The sequence below is a fragment of the Hirundo rustica genome, chromosome 3 (assembly GCF_015227805.2).
Source record: "Hirundo rustica isolate bHirRus1 chromosome 3, bHirRus1.pri.v3, whole genome shotgun sequence".
Lineage (NCBI taxonomy): Eukaryota > Metazoa > Chordata > Aves > Passeriformes > Hirundinidae > Hirundo > Hirundo rustica.
This window is the reverse complement of record NC_053452.1, coordinates 66,583,311-66,609,671: the sequence shown is the minus strand read 5'-3', so window position 1 is coordinate 66,609,671 and position 26,361 is coordinate 66,583,311. Positions and strand designations below refer to the sequence as shown.

The window sequence follows — 26,361 nt, the reverse complement described above, 5'->3', positions numbered from 1 at the left end:
TTCTCCTCAGCTGTGGTTTCATGACACAATCTCCACACTGCAGCACAATCAGCAGAGTTAAGAGGCTGCTGCCCCATTGCTGCTGCTTTTCCAGCTCTCCTCATACACCAGACCTTCATGCAAACCTAGCACAGAACTAGTCCAGCCTAAAAATGACACTGTTGGAGCAGGTCTGCGGATTCCTTCATCACGTTTACAGTGTTGTAGAACAACAGTGCCCCAGGCAGAAATCTGTTTGAGCAGAACACTAGGAAGAGATGAGGTAGTGAAGAAGAGGAAAGAAGGCCACCAACTCTTCAGGCTGGTACTGCCACCAAGGACCTCATTTTTCAAAGATACAAGATCATGGTCCAACTTTTAGTAACCCCTCCCTCATCTGAGAACAAAATTTTCAACGCAATTGAGCTTACTGGTCCAGGATACCCAGATCTGGGGTTTGGTCTAAAGTTTTAGAGCCCAGCTGAACAATACTCCAGATGTTATTTTCTTGTCAATTGCCAAGAATCCTAATATCTGAGCCTGTGCTGGAACTATCCAGACAGGTGCAAGAGATGGAGCTCTAAATATGTTTGAACATCGTTTCTCAATAACGGAAAACACTCAGGGTGAACCTTTCATTTTTTGCCAATCAAGGCAAAAATTGGTGAGCCTTTAAAATGCACTCCACACAAAACTCAAGCTGGCAGCAGTTACACGTGACTGCTATGACAGACAAAACCATTTTATCCTAAACTGCACATTGCCAAGAAGAGTAAGACAAGCAAATAAGACACGAGAAAAATGTTTCCTAGAAGAGGATGGACAAATGCATCACACTACTATTGCAATAGTAGTGGCCAGTAATTAAGGAGTCTAACACTAACAAAATGTACTTATTTCTGGCATACAAGATAGCAGGCAGTCCTGAGGGATCAATTCTATTACTAGGAGAAAGAAATATTAAACATAGTAGGAGGGACTTGAGTGCAACGCTGATGGTTTCCTAGTCTTGCCTTTTTCCTTTTGTGCCTGTTTTACCAAGCATTTCACTTTATTGTTCAAATTTCCATCTTATTCCTTTTGCTGTTGCTCATAGTGTAGCAATTAGCTAGACAGGACAGGAGCTATTTGCTGTGATTTGCTCTGTAGACATCAATCAGACTCTGGAGAAAAAAAAGAAGTCAGAAACCAGACAGGAAGAAGTGGACCAAATAAAATCAGCAATCAGAAAAACAGAAGTAGTTATATGAGAAAATCTGTGGGCTAAAGTGAAATCTTACATGCTCTCAAAGACAAAATCCTGAATTTGAAATTTTTTTAGGACTTGTTATCGTTGAGTTTAGAATAGTTTGGTTTTTTTTTTTTCCTGGGAAATAAGACCCTGTTGAAATTAATTAAGTCACACCCAGAATGAGAAACTGCATGTAAACAATCTTCAATAGTTTGTCTTAAAAGAAACATCAGTCATCAAGGCATCTAAATTCCTCTCATGGTTTTAGGGCAAGGAAGGAAGGGCAAACAAGCAACATCTATGTAACAGATTCCATCAGGTTCATACAAATTATCTGTGCTTTCAAAGTGAATTGTGCACTAGAGAAGAAGATGCTATTTTGGGAGCTAGGGAATAATAAAGCAAATAGGTTTGTATCATTATGTTGTCTGTACACAAAATTCCCAACCCTTCTACAGGGGAAAATTTTAAGTTGTTAACATCACCTCAGTGTCTGATGTGAGCCTCTGAGTGGCCACACTGCAGGCAGAGGAACTGCCAGCAATAATGACATGACAATAAGTCAACTTCGCCATAATGGAAGGGCTTGAAAATGATGTTTGCTTGGAGGTCATCTGTTGACTGGAAAGGAAGGATGATGAAGAGTTCCCACATTAAGTCATTCTTCATCTTACTGCAACTGATGAGCTCTAAAAAACTGGGTTTGGTAAAAATAACCCCAGCCATAAACAAAATGTTCTCCAAGGAAAGGACTTCATAACCTATCATGCTGTAGTGGTTTCAAGTTCTCCTATTTCTGTTTCCCAAATTATGTGTAGTGGCTTGAATGCCTACTAGAAGTATTTACGTTTTTTCTGCTGTGAGATAGGATTAGGAAAAGAGCAAAGCAGGCTCAAAACTTAAAAGGGTGTAAAACCAGGCTTATTAACAAAACTACAAGAGAGAAAAAAGTTAATGAGAATCAGAATAAAGCTTTCTAAACACTTCCCCACCCCCACAATTTTCCTTTCCCTTCTCATGGACAATATATAGAGACAAAACTTGGAACTCTAGGGCAGTTTACCACCTATAAAATAGTCTTTCATCAGTTCATTTAGAGAGAGAAGTCTCTTTTGATCTGTCAACAACAGACAGCTCTCTTGTGGCTTTTAATTCTCAGAAAAGCAGCCACCCAGGAATCTGCATTTGTGAAGTCCCTCCCATACCACCCAGCCTTCCCACAGCTGCATTATGGGCCGTGTAAACTTCATGGGGTACCATTTTAAAGATGAGCGGTTCAAAAGCAAATGTTCTCCTCATCTCTCTCTGAGGTCATCTTTATCTCTAGGAATAGAGATCTTCTTCTTCCTGGGGGCAGGGCTTTATCTTCATCTCATCTCATCTCATCTCATCTCATCTCATCATCTCATCTCATCTCATCTCATCTCATCTCATCTCATCTCATCTCATCTCATCTCATCTCTCTTTCTCTGTTCAAACTTCTCATAAGATTGCAGCTACTTCAATATTTGCTTAGTCTACCACAAATATCTTTGCTTATATCTGCAATCTGAACACTCCCATCTCCCCAGTGCATATTTTCCATGATTTACAGGGATATTCTACTATATCACAGTCCATTATCATGGCTTTACCAAAGAATTTCAGCCTAAGACTAGGCATCTTCTCATTCCCTTTCCACCTAGGACTCAACTCTTCCTTCACTGACATTGATATCTTCATATTGTCTCTCTACATGTCTCCACTCTGTCCCTTTCCCTTACTTAAGAAAGGATTAGTGTTTTGCAAGTTTCATCTGTGCAAAGAAAGAGTTAAAATCTCTCCCAAGTCTGTAGAGAGTCATGATGGCCTTCCCTGGTCAGTGGCTGAAGGTGGTTCAGCTGCAGGCCACTCTACACGGCTGCAGAGCTGCCCTTGGTTGCCTTTCTAGTGGCTTCACAAGATGTCAACATTCAAATCTAGTCACTGATTGGTTTTCCTATAACTTTCTTGGGAAAATCACTTCCGTGCAAAACCAGCACGCATGCCTGTGAGCATTTCAGTCAGCCATCTCTGGTGTTGCATCCCAAAATATCCCATGATATAGTAATTGTACATAACAGTCTACTTGAAAATATTGAAGAGAGGCAACAAAGTCTAGGCTGAGACTAGAGAGTTTAGGAGACTCAAACTACAATTTAGGAAGTTCTCACTAACAACCTGAGCTGAACTAAATCTCCAGGTGCCCAAAGTGATATAAATTCTAAGTAAAACTTGTAGCTGTATGATTCCACCTTTGCCAAGGGGTGAGACTTACTCCAGAAACAAGTGGTTTAAAGGGGAAAGTGAGTTAAACCACTAAGCTTCACTTTGTAAAGTGGCCAGCTATTAATACGCAATGATCAGCTATGCTGTCTCTGTCAGCGTGCAAGGCTTTTTACTCTGCTAAGAGGTAATTGTCCACCAGAGACAAAGGTTACAGGGATATTGATAATGCACAGGGTTAACAATTCAGGCCTTGTTTACTATACAACATTGCACTCTAAGGGAAATTTCTTCCTTTTGGTTAATTTTCTTCTTTCAAGATCATGTGATCTTTAAAGATGACATCCAGATACCTTCATATGGCTCCTTCTCTGTGACACTACCAGTCACTCATCATCTTGAACCTGAAAGTTGCCAGCCACCCCTTTTGTATTATTTTAATCCAGTCAATGGATTAAAGTTGGCACACTGTAAAGCCTTGTCTCTACCAGAAAACTGAGTCAGTTTAATTAAATTGATTTAAACTTAGGTAAATTACTATGATAGATGTACTGAAGCTGGTTTGGCCCATGCTGCTATTGATTTATCTTGCATCAGTTCTGCTGCTATCATGAATGCCAGTCATGGTTCTTTTTTAACTAGTGCACTCAGACTGGCAAAGTCACAAGGCAAAGGAAAAAAGTCAAAGCTTAGGTTTTCTTCTTTTGCAGGAGACAAACAGATCTTGTTGATATCATGTTGTGTGTTGCAAAAAGCAGTTAAAATGGTGGAAGAAAGGAAAGAAGATGGCACAGAGGCATAGAAATGGGCAAAACACACACAGCTGGGCAGGGTTCGGGGAGTAAGAAAATTTCAGGACAGCAGTGATGGTTGTAAACCTGTATTTTCCATCCCATTTAGCTGTCATTTCTCATCATTAATTTTTGCTGTACCTAGGCAATACCTTGTGCTGAAAAAACCTTTTCACCTGCTGCAAAATCATCCCAAAACACCGCAAGAGACTCTTGAAGAGCTCTGTGTATCAGAAACATCGGCAGTGCTGACCTTCAGGCACATGGTAGGGATTGTAAAAAAAAAAAAAAAATGGTTTGGCTTCCAGAGTATGCTCAGGGGGTCTCCAAGCTTTATGCTGAAAGCCTACAGAATTGTCACACTGACACTTTCTGGGTATGTTTTGTTTGCTATACTGTAGCTATTAAACCCTCCAGACCATTCAGAAAGCTACTGCAGCCGCTTGCACTTCTTACTGTGACATAACCTCACAGCTCGTAAGGGGCCGACCAAGATTTCTATCTTGCTCTGTGCACAGATTACTGCTGCATTACCATTGGACACAGCTCCAGAGCTCATGTCCAGCTACTCATTGCAAACACTTCCTCTGGGTACTGCAGTCCTGAAATAATCTACAAAGCAATAAGACAATGTCCCTCTCTGTCTGAAATCCAGGCCCTTGGGAAGGACAGGCACATAGCTTTTATTTTACTTGTAAAATTCTTTTATTTTAAGTAAAATGACTGGAGTCTGATTCCTGTCAATGACTCTTGTACTCATCCCCTTATTATGAGGATATATGTCACCCACAGGGACTCCTCATCCAGCAGCTGGTCCAGTAGGTAGAAATACCAAAATCAATTATGGTATTATTAATAAAATCATACAATGGTTTGGGTGGGAAGGGACCTTAAAGATGATCTAGTTCCAGCGCTACTGACATGGGCAGGGACACCTTCATCTAGACCAAGTTGCTCAGGGTCCCATCCAACCTGGTCCTGAACACTTCCAGGGATGGGGCATCCCCAGCTTCTCTGGGCAACTTGTTCCATTGCCTCATCACCCTTGCAACAAAAACCCTCCTAATACCTAATCTGAATTTATCTTCTAATTTGAATCCATTCTCCCTTCTCCTGTCACTACATGCTCTTGTCAAAAGTCCCCTCCATCCTCCTTGCAAGGTCCCTTCAGGTACTGAAAGGCTGCAGTTTGGTCAACCAAGCCATCTTTTTTCCAGGGTGAAAAAACCAAATTCTCTCCACCCTTCCTTCTATGAGAGGTGCTCCTTCCCTCTAAACATCTTGGTGTCTCTCTGGAAATGTTCCAACAGGTCCATGTCCTTCCTGTGTTGGGGCACCCAGAGCTGGAAGCGGCACTGCAGGTGAGGTCTCACCAGAGCAGAGCAGAGGGGCAGAATCATCTCCATTGCCCTTCTGGCCACACTCCCTTTGATTCAGCCCAGGATGCAGCTGGCTTTCTGGGCTGCAAGTGCTCATTGCCAGTCATGTCCAGTCTCTCATCCACCAAATTCTTTGAATTGCTTTCAGTACAGGTTTTGTACACTTTTGTACACTCTCGATTCAATGTGAATCAAGAGTGCTGTCTTGTCATGACACGTGTCTTGGACACACGGCAGATTTTTATCATACAAAAGATCCTCATCTGGGGTAAATAAACATCCCATGTGCAGGTATTGTACTGACCACTTATGGTATTTTGAAGAACAGAAGAATCTCTCTTTTAATCTACAAAGCACTGAACTGCTGACACTCACTGAATGGAGTTGCAGGGGACTTGTGGTTTCTTTGCTCCTGGACCACAGTACTGAGGCTGCATCTTGCATCAGCCCATCTGCTCTTCCTTGTAATTTCAAAAGGACTCAGATTCAAATCCAGAGAGATTTAAGCACAAGGTGGGTTATGTTTATTGTATCACAGATTTCCACTCTTTACTAGAAAGTCTTAGATGTAAAATTTGATAGTCTTTGTGTGTTACATAGATTTTGAAAGGACACTTCCCCTTCAGAAACATTAGCTTTGCTGCCCATTTTTCTTTCTGGAAAATTCTTTGGAAAGGCTGAAGTGGAGGGAGTTGAATCCCAAACTGCAAATGTAGTCTGTGCTTGTCCAAGGAAGAGGAGCAAGCAGAAAGGCTGACATTATCTGGCAGGCTTTCATGGGCAGTAAGCAGTAGTTTACAGGACCGGTAGTTTACAGGCAATACATTTTAATGGGTGCAAGTCAGTATTCGAGTGATGCTGTGAAATATTTTGCATGTCTACTATCCTTCTGGTACTTTCTCTCCAGTTCTGTGCTGGGTTACTGAGTCAGAGAAAGCTGAGAAGCAGTCCCAGTCATCTCAGCTGGATTCAAACTGTTACCCAGACTGTGCTTCCTTGAGAAGGATTTCACAGTATGTACAGGAGCACATTATGGTGGGATTTACTTGCTTTTACTTCAACACAGGCATTATATCTGTCTGCTAAGTAGTTCTAATCACCGAGGATAGCTCTTGCTTCTGTTGGCATGGCAGTCAAATACTTTCCAGATTATGATAGGCATGTTCATTAATCTCAGTGTAGGAAGAAGCAAATCTTGGCTGCTTGTACACCAGGACAAGTACATTATTCATCCTGTTTCCTTGCTCTCCATCCTAAGTGCAGAGAATGGCAAGGCTCCAGCTCTGCTGTTTGGTACAAACGTGTGTAGAAATCACATCTGTGTTTGCGAGAGCAGTTTATGCACTCGCAGCAAAAGTCTTAAACCAAGTAAAATTTCCACCCAAGTCCTGCATCAGTTGTTTTGCATGGGAGCTAGATGAACATGCTCTGAGAATAAGTTAAAATGACCAAGTGAAGAGAAAATAATATCCCAGTCAGCAAAATGAGATGAATTTGGTCTAACACTTTTGCCCATAGACTCTGGCTTCCATATCTCTTCTCATATTTCAGTGTTCATTCAGATAATCCTTTATCAACCATTAGCAGGTTTTCAGACTCTGTGTGGGACATGACTTCTCTAATCATCGAATCTAACCTCTCAAATGAATCAGGGTTAGCCATGGAAATAATTCCACTTTCCATGTATCCTTCTTTATCTTGAACACCGTTGATGATGCTGACATAATGACCTCATTAGGCGATACCTTCCTAATCATGCTTCCTGCTGCTATTTCAGTAATTCAGAACTAATATAATAAATAATAGTTTAATAAAGCCTTGAACCTGACAGCAACTTTCATTAATCACTCAAAGAGTTCACCTATTTGCAAAGTGTGGCTAGCAGGTGTGATTTTCTTGCCCCAAAATGCTATGTATTTCATCTTTAATTTCTTCAGCACACTAGCTTTTGGACTTGGCTTAACAACAATCCCTCTTCTCATTCACTTGCAGAACTGCAGTTATGTCTTGCCAACAAGGCCTGCAAAACAAACTGGCACATGAAAAAAAAGATAACATCGAAAGGCACTTGGCACTTTGAAAGGAGAACTTGTTAATACCTGGAGATCAATCTTTTTAAAAGATGAAGACGTTTCACAAAAATGTACCTGATATAAAGAATCACCAGAAACCAATAATAAATATCCATAAAGAGTGCTGCTTCCAAAGGAAGTATTCTGATTTCTATCTGTTTTTTTTTTCAGTTGTTACCCCTGTTGATGGATGCACTAAAACAGCCAGTCACATACATACTGAATCTTACTGAGGCAATAATTTTAAGAGGTGCTCCTCTCTCCAGTCCATCAAGGAATATGGCAAGAGAGCTGAATCTATGTTATTCCTTATAAATTTGAGTAATTAATAATTTGCATTTGTCAGGTGATTTTTTGTTGCTTTATTTACATACATTTTATTTTCATTCTTGAAGAATGCCATGTGGGAGTAAGTCACTTTATAGATTCTCATAATTTCGTATATTTCCATAACTTTATCCTAATAAAATGAAAAGTAGTGAAAAGGTTACTCTTCCCATCTATTTCCCCTTCTGGATTTTTCTGACCCCACAGTTACACATACACACACTGCTGAAACATAAATTGGCACAACTAAAATCCTAATTCACAGGCCTGTAGGATAACTTTCCTTGGAAGGGAACACAGAAAGACTCTGGTCCAACACCCTGTGAAACAAGTGCCTTGTGATTTCACTAGCTGGATCTTGAAAACCTCCAAGGATGGGGACTTTCCATCCCGGGCAGTCTGTGCCATTACTTGATGTAGTTAATAAAGCACCTGGCTTCTTGTAATCTCTATGTTAAAGATGTTCTAATTCGGTGTCCTTAGAGCATTGTCATGCTAGAAAAAGAGCAGGTTTTTTTTTTTTTAATTTCCCACACTCTAGGGCAGCCTCAAGGTGTGTAACCAGGATTCTGACAGTCCTGGGAAGTTTCAGGAAGTTAGAAATGACAGAAAGGAGGAAAGGCTGTGCAAAGGTCAGTTGTTGTCCTTCCCTGTAGCATTGACTAAAGTGATGCTCTGTTTTCTGTCACAGATTTTTGGATCACCTCTGAGAAGGTGGGACTGTGCAAAGGAGGTGAGGCAGGTGAAACTAGATGTACATGAGGCCAGAGAGGGAAGAGAAGTTTGAACAGATGGCAAAGGGTAGGCAGTGCCAGCAAAGACACAGCTGTGGTCACAGCAGTACCATTTCAAATGACCGGTGTGTGCAGGTGAAACGAAGAGGGAAGAGCTAAACCAGTACCACTGTCATGGCCACTGCTTGAAAGCACAACCCTTCTGCTCCTGTCTTCTGCAGCCTGTCCTCAGCTGGACCCCTCTCCCCATGGCCCTGGGGAAGGAGGGAGCACCACACTGCACCTGCACTCAGTCAGGGCTGGGGTTGCACTCCCTGGGACCGTGCTGGCATCTCCAATGAGTTTAATTTAGGTTTCAGCCCTGCCATTTTGTTTCCTTATGGGAGATATGACAGCAATAATTAGAAAGCCAGAGGCCTCTGGTGTTATTAACTAGGACAAAAGTCTGTCAATGAGATGTATTACAATATTGCTCAGGCATACAATATGTATGGTTGATTTTCTCTAGAGGTTAACACATTTACTGTTTGGGAAGCCCGTTAATTTCTCCACAGTCCATCTAATGGCTTTTCTCCCTTACAAAATGAGTTATCATTTTTCTCCTGAGGTGATTTGCTTTAAATATTGAGATCCTTTTTTCAAGTGGAATTCTTGTCCAGCAAAACTGCTGTGTCACTTTGCCCTGGAATCTGGCGGTCCTGGCCTGTATCAGAAACAGTGTGTGCAGCAGGACCAGTGACTGTCCCCCTGTACTCGGCACTGGGAGGCCACACCTCGAATCCTGTGTTCAGCCCTGGGCCCCTCACTAAAAGAGAGAGAGACACTGAGGTGCTGGAGCACGGCCAGAGAGGGGCAGTGGAGCTGGTGAAGGGTCTGGAGAACAAGTCTTACAAGGAACAACCGAGGAAGCTGGGGCTGTTTGGTGTGGACAAGAAGAAGCTCAGGAGGGATCTTATTGCTGTCTATAGCTGCCTGAAAGGAGGTTGCAGCAAGGCAGGGGTTGATCTCTTCCCACACATAATAAGCACGAGGCTGACAGGACAAGTTGCACCAGGGATGATTTAGATTGGATATTTAAAAGGACTTCATCACTGAAAGGGTTATTCAGCATTGAAAGAGGTTACCTAGGGAAGTGGTTGAGTTACCAGTCCTGGAGGCACCTACATGTGGTGCTTGAGGCCATGATTTAGTGGCTTGGCAGTGCTGAGTTAATGACTGGACTTGGCGATCTTCAAGGTCCTTTGTGACTGAAATGATTCTGTCAATCTGCATCTCTTGCCTTCCACCTTGAGGGTTTGTTTGGGCATTGCTTACCCAGAGAGGGTGTGGCCAGGAGGACCTTGAGACCACCTTAAATGATCTCATGTACATCACAGGCCTCTACATTCCACTGAGCTACTACTATATGGGGACGGTGTGCTGAAACCACAGCAGTGAAATGCCTCTCAGTCCAAGGGCAATTTCATTCTTGGAAACTCAGGCATCTCCTTGACAGATTGTTAATCATCTGGCTTGCAAATGGACTAATAAACCATTTCTGGTGTGAGGTGTGTAACATCCAAAATGTTTCCCAAGTTGTGTGTTGAACCATGCCTCCAGCCTGCACCCTGAATCCTCCAGGCAGAGAAGATCCTGCAGGATTGAGGAGTTTTCTATAAAGTAGAGAAAAGTAAGGAAAAAAACCCCAATATCATATTGTCATGTTTCTCCTGAAATGGACTTTTCAAGACTTGCTTCCTCAAAATCAAAAGGAATTGGTTTGATTTTTCTCATCTGTGTATTACATTTTCTGATTGCTGAGCAGTAACAGATTGAAAAGGAGTTATTGTTTTTACATAGAAGAAAAAGATTACTTAAAAAACTTGTTATTTCTGGACAAGTAGAGACACTTAAATCAGGACACACTGTAGGCTAACATTTAATAATGCAATGAGGAAGGAGAGGAATCACGCAGTAAAACAAATAAAAGTAATTTTAATGTGGTTTATTGGAAAGAACAAGTAGATTGAAAATGCTACTGAGCTGCACAAAACCAGCAACACACTATTTATTATAAGTTCATTTCTCTTTTGCTACCAGGTTAGGGACTTCTTCCCGCGTGCTTTTTCGGTACTGAGTATCAGCAAGGGAAATAACAGTCTGCCTCCCCGCAGCTTCCTGAGCTGATGAGATGATGAGCTGTTGCTTTCGAGATTCAGCTCTCTTTCCAGTCTGAGGTTTTGAGCCTGTGAGTGACCTATGCTACAAGCAAAGCAGGAAAGTTAATACTGTTCTTAATTAGTCTCTGCAGGATTCATTTATGTTTATGCAAATTAGGAAGAGGACAAGTAGGTAAACGTCTGCAACTGTCAAAAAGCTGCCAGTGATTGCACAGCTATGACAAAGTGCTGAAATGATTGCTGCAGCAGTGAAGCAAGGAACTCTCAAAGAAGAGGCAATCACATGTGAGGCAGGAGCTCTCCCCATTCTCCTCCAGAGAAATTGAGCTATTCCAGATGTTCTGCTTCTGAACTGCTTGTGAACCTTGTACTATTGTAAGCTCAGGCATTCGCAGATTATTTATTGTGCTTTTTATTGTGCCTTTGCTGCTCACCCAAGCTGATGGAAATGAATAAATTCTATTTAATTTTACCTTTTCTGTATTGTATAATCTATCTTCTTTATATGGATGCCGCTCCTTGGTCTCAGGCTCCAAAGGCATTGCAATGCAATTCTCCCTGTCTCTGTGCGTGTGTGTGAATATTCCCCTACAAGACTGAAAATTATTAGTCAGTTGTTATATTCCCTCCTGCAGCTAATGAAAAATATAAAGTATTTTTATGATGGATGTGATTAGTAGACATTAGTAGCCACCCACCACCTTCCTCACTCTCTCTGCGATGCAGGTCGGGTGTCTCACACCGCATGCAAGGCAAGGAAGTGGGAACAAGTGGGGAGAGCAGCGCTGTCTGTGCCTCCATGCTCCTCTCTTGTTTCATGAGATGCAGAGCTCTTGGCTGGGAACTGTACGTGAGCTGTGTGCTGATATTCCCCACAGCTAAGTTTCCTTTCCATAAATGTTCATCCACTAACGTGTATGAATAGACATGCTAAGCTCATCATTCCTGACTGACGACTTCTCATCCCGTAACAAGTTGTCTTGTGAGGCCATGATTATCTCTAGCGATGGTGCCAAAATGGGACAGTGGCGCATGGAGGCTGAGGAACAATGTGGAGGTTGTGCTGCTGTGCTCTACCCTGCCTTTTTTTTTTTTGTCATGTTCAACCTCCCATGTTGGAAACTTGTCACTTCTGTGAATCTTTCTCATGTGTGTTGGGAGGTGGCTGGAGTAGTTGGACTCTCTTAAAAAACTGCCGAAGAAGAAGCTGGGAAGGATTTTCAGCAAAAGGCTTTTGTGCACACCAACACTTTCCCTCCATGGCTGTTGCTTGTCCACCAAAAGCACCATAAAAAAAGGTTGCTATCATTCCCCAGAGCAGCTCTGCCTGTAGAGATACCTGGGTTTCTTCCAAATAAGCTACAGCTTCAGGATGGTGCTTGTCGCAGCACAGGTGGTCTGTAGATGGACAAAATAAATCTGGTCATAAGAAATCCAATTCAGCTAACCTGGCTCGTTCTAGAAATAGGACCCTAGGTGAGCAACGGATCTCAAACAGAGACCTCAGCCAACCCCATCCAAGCCCTGGATGCAGACACATCACTGCCCAGAGATCTGGGTGGGCAGAGATCCCAACCAATCTGCTACCCAAGCCCGGGAAGTTCAAACGCCCTATAAAAAGAAGCTCTAAACAATAAGGTGGGCCATTTGCTGATGACCTTCGGTGTGTACTGTGTTGTGTGCCTGTCTCCAGCCCATGACCCTCACGTAACAGTGCTCAACCCAAACTCACCAGAAATATGAATAAACCCTCTCTGGAGCACCATTCAGGAATAAGTGGGATGAATTGTAGCTCTGAGCTAATGTTGATCCATCTGGTGTTGCAGCAGAGTGTGTTAATGAAAGATCTCATTCCCTCCAGCCGCAACTATTTCATTCCAGGAATAAAGAAAAAAAAGTAATATTTGATTTCTTAGTCATAATCAAGCAATGTTTTAATAAAATAAAAAGGCTCAAGATAAAATATTATATCAAATATTAAAATTTATGTATCAACATAAAATTTATATATTCGAAATAAACAAACAGTGAATATATAATAGTAATTTAGGGGAATTGAAAAAGAGATCATGATTCTTCCTCTTGGCATCCTTGATGGTTGATTGAGAAATGACTGAGCACATCCTGTCTTGGCTAGAGCTGCTTCAGTAGCTCGGTTTTCCCACCCTTGAAAAAAACGTGACAGAAAAATCTGGTTTGTCTGACTGAATCCCCACAACAAGACAAACAGCCTTGAGAATACAACACGGAGAGCTGTTCCACAGAACTGCAACCATTGAAATCTGGGGTTCTTTTCTTGGAGCTGGGAACCAAGAACAATACTACAGAAAAGCAATTTCAGTAATTCCAGGAGACTCAGCTGGAAAAGGAAAGACTGAGTTTCAGATGTCTAAAATGTGGCTAATCTGAGGTGAGAGCCCGAGTGCTCACATCCAGGGAGACTGTTCAACCTACTTTGGGTGTGTAGGCACATGCCTTTATAAAAATTTCTTCTTAGTACTGCTACCCTGTTCACAAGTTCTACTGGTACTGTGTTGTCCCTCTAGTCACTGGTTAGCCTCTAGTCCTGCCACAAGTCCTTCCAGGTCTCAAGTGGGATCAGAGCACAGCTGTGAGATCAGAGCCCCAGGAGAAGACTTACTCCCCCATCTTGTTTAAGGATTGTGCTTCAGGCACAAGGATTTAGGCTTAGGCCAGGCCCCTGGGCAGTGTGTTAGGCAGTCACTGAGGCTGCTGTTTTAACAGCTTTGTACACCTTTATTGACAGAAACTCAGAAGTTAAAAGGACTTGGTTCCCTGTGAACTCTGGTGGCCATGGAGAGTTTTTCCCCTTTTATTCATGGAGACTGTTGCTAGAAAGTAAATTTCTTCTTCAGAGTAAACAACAAAAAGGAGTCATAGCACTAACCTCTAGCATGATCACGTGGCGGGGTGTGTGTGTGTGTGAAATGCTTAATAAAAAATATATTTTCACAATTATATGGATTCTATGCTATATTCTGGTAAAACTACTCCAGTTGGGTGTTACATAAATGAAAACGCCAGAAGCGCCATGGCTGAATGTCAACATGGGAAGTAACAGTTACAAGGGAGCAGAGCACGCTTAGCACTTTGAAATCAGGCCAGGAGTGCTCGGACTGAGGGATACTGAGCCAGAGGAACAGCATCTTGAGCAATAAAATGTTAAAAAATGCTGCTCTCAGTCAGAACCTACTGATTGTGTGATGCAGTCCACTGCTGATATTACTAAACAGAGTGCATCCTGTATAATTGCTTCTCCCAGTACTTTTGTCTAACCATGGAAAAAACCCTGCATGGCTAAGCTGCAATATCAAAAACATGAAGTCATGGGATGGTGTAATGCGATGTGTGTGGCGTGGTAGCGAAACAAAGTGAAAAGTAATTGGAAACAATTTCATTGGACACAGCAGAAGTTTGGCATCGTATTTATGATGGACCTGCATGTGCAAGAAATCCATTTGTCACAATGGCAGCAGGGCTGTGTGCACAGACCTACAGTTTTTCTCTGCATTGCCAAAAAGGGGGCTGCTCTGAACACCGTTCCTCCCTACAGCCCCCTCTCCACGGTTCATGGGCAGATCCCAAATTGGACTTCAGGTATGCATTCATTTGGTTTAATCAGCAGGAATAAAGTTACACAAACACTGTTGTTCTGATCCGCCCAGCTGTCAGATTAGTCTGAAATGGGCACTGAGCACCCTGAAGCAAACACTTCTCTGACCTAAACCCTCTCCCACCTTCACAGTGAGTGCTTCCAGAATACTCGTCCAGCTGCAGTGTGAAGAAACAGCCTATTTAACAAAGGGCATAGAAATGTTAGCAAACAGGTGTGAGAGGTACGTCGGAACAGATGAGTGGGCGAGTTGGGAGATGCTACAGCTGGACCCAGGCGGTGCCGGCTCTCAGCACGGGGGGCAGCACTGGGCTGCCAGCCCCGCAGCTAACCTCGTACCGCCTGGCTGCAGGGCACTGCAGCTTCCGAGCCTCTGTCCCTTCCACTTCCAAGAGCTGCCAGGGAGAATGAGCCTCATCTTCTCTCCACTTATGGAAACGTGGTTGCCATGGGGGGAATAGGATGGAGGAGAATATCTTAGTAGCATAATCCGATTGAACTGAGGTTCGGCTTGTGCTGAAAACAGCTGGCTGTTTGCCCAGAACAGAGAATAAACTTTACAGGATTTCAAGTGAGTGAGCCCCATCTTCAAAAGCATTCCTCTGGTAAAGCAACATGCTCCACCGGATCTCATCTGAAGACCTGTTAGAGGGAGGCTGCTGAGGTACTCAGAGTAAACTGACATATTAAACATTGATATTGGCAAAATGAAGAGTTCCTATAAACAGACATTACCGACCTGAAGCTTAAAAAAATTTTTTTGAGCATCACATCAATCTGATTTCCCTGGGGGACACTGCATGGCTTTACAACCGCATTTCCCTGCTTATCATGAATGTTCATCTCATCTTCACAGCTTTGTGCACGGTTCACACAAATAGAAACATAGGGAAAGAATCTTTGACAAAAATAAGTGGAAGGGAACAATAGAATGAAGTGAAGAAGATGAAATTTCAATTGTATGTCACTTAAAAGACTTAGCAAAATTGTCATGTAATATGTTTCAGAGAGACATGATCGATTAAAAAGACACCTCCTCTAAGCCTAATTCAATTTTTGGAGTGAAATATCTATCTTTAGCGTAATATTGATAATATTGAACCCACGTTCATTCAATTTCTCTTTGGGGAGTCTCCCGGTATTTGGAAGAGAGAAACACAACACTTTAACAAGCCTCGCCCAGGCATGAACTTCCAGTACACTGTCTCTATGAAAAATGTATGCAGCTCTGAACTTTACAGCGACTACCATGCCTCCCTCGGTCCCTTAGGTGCCTATGGCAGTGTAAAAGCCTGGGCGTTGTTCAGAGGCGATTTTTTTCTTTGCACTTTTCACAGTCGGTTGAAGACGACATCGGCCGCGCCGCGTTTCAGAAGACAAGCGTACGGCAACTCCCGGGTGTTCCCACAGCGCAGGCCAGCGCAGGAAGTGCCCCGCCGCCCAGCTGCGAGCATCCCCAACCCAAAGAGACAGCTTAACACTCCCCCCAAAAACCACCCCAGAAAGACAGCTAAACACCCCAAAGAAAACCGACGACGATTTAATGGGGCAAAGCTCGGGGCCCCGCCGACGCGGCCGCCCCTCAGCCGGACGCCGGCAGAGCTCCCGGAGCGGGCGGGAGCGCCGCGGGCCGATCCCGGCCGCGCTGTCCCGGTCTCCCGGCGCGGAGCCCCGCGGGGCGCGGGGGCGCTGCCGGCTCCGCGGGCTCCCCCTGGCGGCCGCGGCCGCTCTGGGCCGGCGGCAGCGCGGCGCGCAGGGCTCCGCCGCCGGCACCCGGGCTCCGGGGGGCTCCGGGGGGCTCCGGGGGGCTCCCGGGGCTGCGAGGGGGCTCCGCGCCGCGCCGCGGCAGCAGCCGTGCGCCGGGGGAGCGCGGGGCGGTGGCGAGCGGGAACAAAGGGGATCGAGGCGGCGCGGCGGCGGCTCCGCCGGGGGGAGGCACCGGCTGGGCGCGGGGGGTGTGGGAGGAGGAGGAGGAGGGTCGCCAAACTGCTGCCACTTCGTCGGCCGTGAGCGGCACTCGCCGGCGGCGGCGGCGGCAGCATCCCGCCCCTCGCTGCATGGCAGCCCAGTGAGGGAGGAGCGGGCGAGGGTCTGGCGCTGCCCGGAAGCCGAGGGAGCCAGCGCCGGCGGCAGCAGCGCCCGCCGCCCTCCCGCCGGGATGCGCCCCGCTCTCCGTTGAGGCGCAGCCCCGCCGCGATGCTCTCCCCCGAGCGCCACCGCCACCACCGCCACCCCTCGCCGCCGCAGCCGCCGCCGCCGCCGCACCACCCGCCGCAGCCCAGCCATGTCGTGGCCACGATCGAGAACCTGCCGGCGGAGGGCGGCAGTGGCGGCGGCAGGAGCGGCATCTCCGCGCCCTCCTCCAGCGTGCGCCAGAGGATCAGGAAAGTGCTGAACAGGTGAGGCCAGGGGATGGAGCGGGGCTCCGGCTACGCGGCACGGTGCCGCTCGCCCTGCGGCGCGCAGGTCTCGAGGGCCGCCGTCGGAGGGGCCCCGACCCGGCCCGGCCCGCTTGGAGGGGTGGAGCAGAGGGGCACGAAGGCGCCGGCGGGGCGGCTGGCCGGGCCCGGCTCGGTTCGGCTCGGCCGGGCCGGGCTAGGCTGGGCTGGCAGCGCCTTTCCCCACAGAAGCCCCGGGCGGGCAGGGAGCGACGGCGCGGAGCCTCCCCCGGCCCATTGTTGCCTCCGAGGCGGCGGCGTGAGCCGCCAGCCCGCGCACTCCCCGCCGGTGCCGGCGCCGGTGCCGGTGCCGGTCGCACCTGCCGTGTCCGCAGGCACGACCTCCGCAGCGGAGCCCCCGCGCCTGCCGCCGGCTCTGGCTCTCCTGGCCCGTCACGGACGGGCTCGGGGCGGCGGGAGGAGGGAGCGGACATCCTCGCTGCCGCAGCCCGGCCAGCGGCGGAGGCGCCGCCGGGGAAGTTGGAGCGCGGGCGGCGGGCTCGGGGCGGCGGGGAAGGGGCGGCCCCTGGGGCTCCGGCCGGGGTCCGCCGGCAGCGGCCGGGCGCGGCCCGATGCTCCGGGGTGCCGGGGAGCGTCGTGTGGGATCTTTGCCCGGTTCCGAGCAGCTCGCGTGTCCCCGGAGCAGCACGCTGGGGCTGCTGGCGAGAGGCGAGCCGCTGGGTTCGCCCCTGCGTGTGCCTCAGAGTGGTCAGCGCAAAGATGGGAAAACTGCAGGGTACTCGGAGTAGATTATTTCACCGAAGGCACAAGAAAACGCTGGAACCATCTTAGTTAATCCTTTACGCTCCCCTCTCTGCCGGTTGTTTCTTTTGCTCTGCATTTGATTAGGGCAGAGGGGTTTACTACAGAGCAGAGTCCATCCACTGCCTAACTGGTTGCTCTTCTCCAGAAGAAGCTCCTGCCTGAAAAGCCAGCTGGTGCTATCACTTCTGCCTAATGACTCTTACCTGGTAAATAGAGTAGTTGCAGCAATGGGGTGGTGCGTACCAGCCTTGGCCTCATTGTCCCGACGTTAGTTTCAGGTTCATGTAACATGGACGAGCTAATGAACCCAGCTATTCTAAATGGGTGTATAAGGTTTGAAGATGAAGCTTTTAAATATTTAAAAATTACAATTCCTACAAGTGCTACATTGTTAAAAATAGGTGAAGCCATTTGCTCTCAGAACATCCCCATTACATGCAGTTAATTGTTAACATTCCAAGAGGATTCCCCAAAGCTTCAGTGACAGAGGAAATACTTATCTTTTGTTATTTGAGCATGACAAGGGTTGAAAAGAAGTTGAAACAAGTAAGAGCTGCTTCGAATCCATTACACATTTTCTTGTACACATGCATTTTTCAACTCTCTATATTGTAAGATTGAGTCAATTCCTCAACGCGACAGTCCACGTCGTCTTAGGCGTCCTGTGCTTGCAAATCCCACCTTCCTTCTGCTTGGTCATCCTAAGGTGTGTGTCGGTCCTGAGCAAGACATTAGAGAAAAGATGTTTTCCCAGGGGCACCAAGAGAAATATGAAGATGTAGCGAAGAGATCAGATACAAAAGCAATAGACTCTCCTGTGCAAGAGTGGTAATAATGACCTCTGGGGAGTCATAAAATTGACCACAGACTTCGTGGCTAGAAGGTGTTGGATTAATCCATACAGTTTAAACAGTTACCATGCTTATTCATTAATATGACTGAGCTGTAGATAAAATGTCAAATCAATATTTGTTGTTCTTTATATGTGATTGTATGATTGAAATGAGAATAACCAGGGTTTTGTTGTTGTTGTTGTTGGTTTTGTTTTGTTTTGTTTTGTTTGTTTGTGTTTGTTTTTGTTTTTGTTTTAAGGGAGGGAAGGGTAGAAATTTGCTGTGGTGACCAAAGTTCAAATCTGTTCTGATTCATAAACTTGAATCTAGAAATGAGATCTCCTATGCCCCAGAAGAGCAGCCTAAGGAATGGGAGTCAGTCACTTTTTCATGATTGAGTTCTTATCTCCTCCTCAAACATGAAATAAGAGTAAAATTTTTCCAAATTTATGTGGTTTGTAGAGAAGGAGAAGACATTTTTCTGAGATGTTTTAATTCTTAGCCAGTCCCATCATTGTGTATCAATGGAAAATTTTCAAAAGTTAGATTTCCTTAAGTTTCTTTCAACTTTACATAGAAACTGATGTCTCCATGTAACATCACAGCTTTCATCAGTATTTCTGTTGATACAGTGAATGAATTCTGACACAATGTTTATATTTTCATCCTCCACAACAATAGCCTGCAAATACATACGGGAAAGAAATATGTATGCCATGTCTGTAAAGAAGTGGGAGACCCCAACAAAGCAAACATTGGCTTTTCCAATTGTTTTTCTCTCAGAAGAGGGTAACACTTTCTCTGTGCTATCTATACTTTGTGTGCACCATTTGCTTGAGCCCCATTAGTGGAAAGTTCCTGACTGATTCATTGTGCTTCTGTTTTCTGCTACACAAAGTAGGGATCTTCAGGCAGACATCAAAATAAAAAGGTTGACAGCAACTGGGTCTGCCAGAAAACAGCTTATGATTGGTGGAATCATAGAATTGTTTGGGTTGGAAGGGACCTTTAAAGGTCGCCTAATCCAACTCCTGCTGCCATCAGCAGGAACATTTTCAACTAGATCAGGTTGTTCAGATTCACATCCAGCCTGACCCTGACTGTTTACAGGCATGAGGCATCTACCACATTTCTGGGCAACCTCTTTCAGAGTTTCACCAACCTCATCATAAAAAATTTCTTCCTTATATCTCATCTTTTAATTTAAAACCCTTGTCCTGTCACAAGAAGCCCTGCTAAGAAGTCTGTACCCAGGGAAGGAACAGACTCTGGTGTGGTCAAGGAGAAAACAAGACATCAGGAGAAAGGACACTGGCAGAAACTGATAATTGTTTCTTTCTCACTTTCTTTGTAGTAGTTCGGTTATCCAGGCACTTGCTAATTCCTGAATTGACTTCTATGGCAATTCAGGAATTAAAATTAAGCAATTAAAACAAATTAAAATTGTTTTACAAGGTATGGAACCTTATTCTAACTTTATCTTCCAAGCTCTCGTCTCTGTTCACTCAGTAGATCCCTAGGTAATAGAGAAACACTGGAACAACCCCTGCAGGGTATTTGAGGGAGAACACACTGAAAGCAGAGCTGATTCCCTGTAGAAGTCTATTTCAGTGATCACAGCAAACACTGCACTCGGAAGAAAAGTTGTCCATAACAAGAAAGCAGAAAGAAATTAAAACACAAGAGTGAATGGTTAGAATTATGAAGGACTGGAGATGCTCAACACAATTATGGGATTTACTGGAATAGTCTGTATAAATTCTGGGCTGCCAGTGATGGTGAACAGGACCTACTGCAACAGGATCAAATTTGCTGTTATCCTTGAAGTAGTTGTGGTGCTTAGGGATGTGGTTTAATGGTGGACCTGCTAGTGCTGGGTTAATGGTTGGACTCCAGGGTCTTGAAGGTCTTTTCCAACCTTCATGATTCTATGGTTCTGAGTTGGGAGAGGATGGTTTTGAGTTGCTGTTGCATTAGGAGGAAATGTTGTGCTGCAGATATGTTCCTGGATCTATGACTCATACCCGTGGTCCATAAATTCCATCTGCAGGGCCCTGCCTGGTACCTTGCTTGTGACATTTGCTGAGCAGATGTCCCTGACTGACTGTGCCCTGCTATGTTGCAGAGAAGAGCGAGAATAATGATGGCTGCTTGATTGCTTGCTTCCCCAAACTTCTGTGTAGCCAAAATATTTCAGATACCTGTTGGTGGATCCCAGCTTGCTCCATCTGGCACTATTCCAGCACAAGAGGCAGCTTGTCCCCTTTCTGGCACTCCCTGGGGGTGATCTGAAGGGCAGAGACTCACCTGGCAGATTCTCCTGTGGCCTCTGAAACATTTTGAACTAATTTACAGGATGATCTCATGTTGGAAAGCCTGGTTTATCACCTCTTAAAAGGAACTGGACAGACAATAAACATTGCTGAAACAGAAGGGGAGCAGGTTGCCAAGTAATCTCTTTGGGGGATTCCTGCAAATTGTCTCTAAATGAAAGCCAACAAGTGGGATACCTGCTTATACAGGGGTATTATCTTTGTAGTCCTGGGGAGGAGAACAGGAAGGGAAAATAAAGTTTCTGCAAGCAAAACAAGTTAATATCCTTAGATAATATGACAAAGTTATTTTAGCTAAGTAAATGAGATTATTCCTGGAAACAAGAAATGCCGTAGCTGTGTCAATGAACTCAGGCCTCCAGAGAAATGTCTAAGGCACTGCTATCATATTGCTTTCCTTGACAATGACTTTTTTAGAAAGCTGGATGGCACATGCCTTTTTCTAGGTTTACCCACTTCTATCTTTTAGTGATTCCTGAAGGAATACAAGTTATAAAGTCTGGCTGTGCCTTATCTTGCTGTTTCAAGGTTGTCTTCATGGGCTTTTTCTTGCTGGCAGTTGCTGAATGGCACTTTGTATTTCTCAGAAGCTTCCTAAAAATCACGTCAGAATATTAGAGACATACTCAACTTGAATCAGAAAATGAAATAAGAGTTATTTCAGCCATTCAGTCCCATCTCATCTTTTAAATAGCGTTGTAGTCACATTCTCTGCACTAGTGAATTGCAGAAGTTGTCTGTGGAGCAGTGTGACTTTCTCTGCTTCTTTGCTCACGTATTTACCCTGTCAAATAAATTTCAGCCTTATGCATAAAGCCCATCCATGGTCTAATTCCTGTCTTAAGAAAAGGAAGAAAAACATCTTTCTAATAAGTGTAATTCATTCAATTAGGCAGTGACATATTGAACAAAATTATCTGAAGAAAAGCAATTTAGATTATTTTTGAAAGAAGGCTCGCCTGTTTAGGTTCAGTCTGAGTAAAACTTCTGATTTTTTAGTGTCTTACAGGCCCAATTCTCCCCTGATACTGGAGTTGAGGAAGGGTTTGGCCCACTAGGTGACTTGAACTTTGAACTTGAACCGTGTGTCAAAGTGACTAACTTCAGAGACGGGGGCTGTTTAAATGGCACTGCAAGTATCAAAAGCTATAACCAATGTGGTTTTATTTCTAATAACATGTACCTGCATAATAAATCAGACAGGGATTTTATGTACTAAAAAGAACTTGGAGCTGAATAATAATAAAATTGAGATGATGTGTTTCATTGCCCCAAAGCAAAAACGTCTTTCAGTTGACTGATCAGAGAGGCAAACAAACCAAATAATTTATGGCATTTTTCCTTAATGAAAAGCAAGTCAAGGATCAAACATACCATTTTTGAATCCAAAAAAAGAGTGAGTATTCATGACCTTCAGTTGCTTTTCTTTCTTCTTCAAAACAAAAGAATTTGCTTCCTTTGGGGTTTTTATTCTTAAAAAATACAAATAGCTCTTCAAAAAGTCCAGCCAGAATAACAGTGACTGCAGAAAAATGAGCCTGAGCCTGATTCAGATAGCCACAGTTCTCCTTTTAGGTAAAAATATTTATACCATTCTGAAGTCAGTAAGTCAAAGAAAATGAGATCAGAGCATAGATAAAGCAACTAGGTTGGCTTTCTTGAGCCTGTTAGTATTATTCTTTTTCACTGAGGAAGTGAGAAGGTCATATCTGCCCATAGGAAAGCATCCTGGCAGAGGATAAAGAAATGAAGTGATGAAAAATTGTCCATTCTTTCCTTTTCTCATTAGTTTACTTGTAATCGCCATTTTGTAAGCAAACAACTTCTGCAGATTAGCTGTGTTCCTGATGATTAGGCTGCATAAGGGAAATACCTGTAAACCAGGAGAAAAAGGTGCTCTTCCTCTTCTCCTAACAACTTAGTGAATTCAAACTTACTGGCATGCCATAGTACACTCAAAATGCTTTGATTTAAGAGCAGAGATCAGCTAAAGTACAAAAAGCATGGTTTTGGTGTAGCGTGCACTGGAAATCTGTCCAAGTTTGGTTTCAAAGTGTCTGAGTGTCATTTCCTAACAGGTTTAGGAGCCAGGATTTGGAAACTTTGTCCCTCTTGCCTTGTTTTTGCTCCTGAGAATTTGCACTTTAGGGGATACAAGCCTTGCTGGTCCTGTTCTGAAGCAGGAATTGTTTGAAGTGATGTGATACCGTAAGTGCACTGTAATCCAAACCCGACAGTCCCCGTACTGTATGGGAAAAGACTAGGAGGGGCAATTGGGCAAGGCAGAATATGTGGGTGTCTTCTGTCTACCTATGACATTCAAAATGCCCCTACTTACTGGGTTCCTGTCCGTAAGTGGGAAATTTTGACACTGGCTGTGCTGTGGGCTTTGGGAAGGGGTTACTGCCTCTTGAACTGGGGGGGTTTCAAAGGAGCAGCACCATAAATGGCTCCATAGAGAAAGTGGGAGGAATGGACAGAGTGGCTCTTATGGGATGGACAGAGCAGCTTTAATGTGCTAATGAGGGGAAGGCCAGATGCCAGCAGCGATCAGAAGGGCTCTTTGTGGCTCTGTCTCTTTGGAGATGGCTGGAGTCTCTGTCCTTATCGGGGCTGTTTCTGCAGGCAGAGGGAAACACTGGGGCTATTAGTGAGGTGTTCCTTCCTTTAAGTCAGCAGATAGCCTTACAGATTAGCGCTTGAATACTGATTAGGGATAATTACCAGGAAGGCTTAGGAAAAAGAAGTTGCTGAAGAATCTTGGCATTAAAAACTACAAAAAATCAGCCCAAACAACAGAAGTCTCATGTTCAAAGGCTTGTGAGCTGAGCTCAAACTCAGCTGAAATCACCTGTTGCAATAACAGCTGTATTGGGACTCATAAATCGCCATGACTGTAAAGTGTGTAAGTGTTGGTGACTCTGACATTCATGTTGTGAACTGCCTACTCTACCTGTCTGTGTTTGTTTATGTCTGTCATCCATCTAGCTGAGATTTTTACTAAAAACACTTCACGTTTTGAAGTTCATCTTTCAGCTTTCTCCGACTTGGTTTCTCTCATGATCTAAAAAAACATTTCTTCAACACATATCCACTCTCAGCCATTTTTCTCAGGACACCAAACGATCGAGGTAGCAGGTTTGGCTCCCACGCATCACCTTTTCCTCAGTGCGGGGGGGGAGCGTCCCCGCAGCCTGGCCGTGCTGGGTGAGCGCACCCGTACAGCAACGCTGTGCCGTACATCTGCGAGGAGTGTGCCGGCTTTTTGGGGTGTGCCGTGGCACACAGGGATGACCAGATAATTTCCTGGAGGAAGCGGGTGAGCCTTGATCTCACCAGAAAGGTCTGTCCACAAATGATGCCTTGCAGGCTCCACAGTAAAGAACAGGGATGCTTATTGAGTCAGTCTTCTGTTTCTATCTGAATCAGTACCTTCAGTCCATAATTTCAGATTCCCTTTGGTGTGGTGGTCACCTTTGCTTCTTTACACTGCCTGTTCCCCGTGTAATATGAGAGGTCACACTCCACCTTCAGAGAGGTCTGACCTATGGCAACCTGTAGGAACTTTGGAGCTGGATAGTGAATCTTCTCTACTGCTATAGCTTTTTTTTTTTCCTAACAGAAAATATAGATGAGTCAAATCCTTGTCAAAAACCATTGGTCTTTCTTGAGAATGCATGTTTAGTAAAGTTTCTTATGTCCAGACTAGATTTTTTTTTTGGTTGGAGAGCAAGTAAGACTTCATGGTAATCTGGTGATGGGAGTGCTTATGCAGGAAACCATGGTTAACTCTGCTTTGCTGCATCCCTGAAGGCTGCTGTGAGCACGTGTACTGTGAGTTTCCCTTGGGATGAAGAACCTCAAGAAACAAGTTATGGTTTTGTCTTAATGAAAAACATGAGAAATTTTGAAAATTAAAAGTTTACAACCAGAAGGTGCTTCCCCCCACCCCAGCTCGTCTTCCAAGGCTTTTCAGGCTTCAAGGGGTTAATTTACAAAAGCAGGCTATGCTTGAAACAGATTCCTGCATCTCTAATACAGATAAATTAAGTAATTTATGCCCAATAGCAAGACCATAATCCTAGTGTTAATTTCAACCTGTAAGCCAGTATTAGCTGATGATGGAATAAAAACCAAAAATTGAAACATTTATAGTGATGGCCGTTAGTTTACTTAGTCCTCTTTGGTGTTCATTTGTCGAAGGAGTTGTTGTGTGTGTGTCCAAAAGCTTCACTGTATGTAATTTGGCTGCCCTGGTTTTAAAAGGGTGCTGTCTTCTGTGCCACTTTTATTTTCATTAGTCTTCTCATCTGGCAAGTGCTTTTGGATGGGAGTTGGCTTTTTCTGCTTTCCATTTGGTAGAAATGGAATATGAGTTAAGAGGGGTGTAAATCTTTCCCCCTCTTTAGTGAAATAGAGAAGAAGCCATTGACATTGTGGGAGGGAGGTGCCAGAATCTGTTTCTGCTTTGATACCTCTTCATCCCCTCTTAGAAGCAGAAGAGAGCTCCACAGCTGGATCTCTCCAGCCTAATAACTAAAATTCTGATCCTTAATGTAGCCACCTTGAGGTGGCTATCTCAGAGCTTTTTAGGGGAAGAGGGAGTTTGACGGAGCTGGGGCCGGGCTGAATAACAGTGGTGGCTGCAAGAAGAGAGGGGAATTCTCTCTCCTTTTCTTTTAGAGAGGAGGTAGATGTCTAGCTCTTCAAGAGGAGGCCTGAAGTGAGTCACTGAAAGGTAGAGGCCAAATGTTCCAAGGAGGGATAAGGCATAAGCTGTACCCTGTCCAATTCTTTCTGTTTTTTACCAAGATTTCAGTCTTTGTCTACCCAGGTGCCTCTGTGGCTTTCCCAGGGTGCAATATTATTCTGCATGGATCTTTTTGGATTTTTTTCGCTCTATGATGGTGAGACAAATGTGGGAAAATACTTTTTAAAATTAAATTAATTACCTTGTGATTATTTTAAGCCCTGGTATTTTATGGAGTATTAACAGTTCTGTATTTCTGGTGGCTTCTGCAGTCTCATCTGGGCCATTTGCCTTCTGAAATCTCTTCTTACTTGAAGCTGAGTGCAGCAATGAAACGTAGGGTTTCTTTCCTGTTGCTGCTGTCCTTTTCTCTCTCTGCTGCTGCTACAGACATGAAATGCTTTGGAATATGTTTTAACTCCCTGCTGCCATTATATTGAGGTCTGTAGGGATTGTCCTTGGTAGATTGAAATTGAGAAGGGACAGAAAATAGCAAGTAGGATGGGAAGAGTTGAGCAGGGAGCTGGAAAATATTTTAATGGGTATGGGATTGATACTTGAAGGAAGTAAAGCTTCAGTGTTTGTAGATATAATTTTCACCAGGCTGAGTATGAGGATTAAGTACCCTTAGGCAGAAAAAGTTTCCAAGCTTCATCCCATACCCATATAGTAGGGAAAAAGCCATCACCAAA

General features: G+C 44.5%; 1 protein-coding gene across 1 annotated transcript in view; it reads left to right on the top strand.

Moving 5' to 3' along the window:
* The first annotated feature begins 16,746 nt into the window (after positions 1 to 16,746).
* The window catches only part of SLC35F1 (solute carrier family 35 member F1), a 243,100-nt gene continuing 233,485 nt past the window's right edge, over positions 16,747 to 26,361 (top strand). Inside the window, exon 1 of the mRNA XM_040060287.2 lies at positions 16,747 to 16,949. Coding sequence (XP_039916221.1) covers positions 16,747 to 16,949 — 203 coding nt within the window. The remainder of the gene's footprint in view (positions 16,950 to 26,361) is intronic.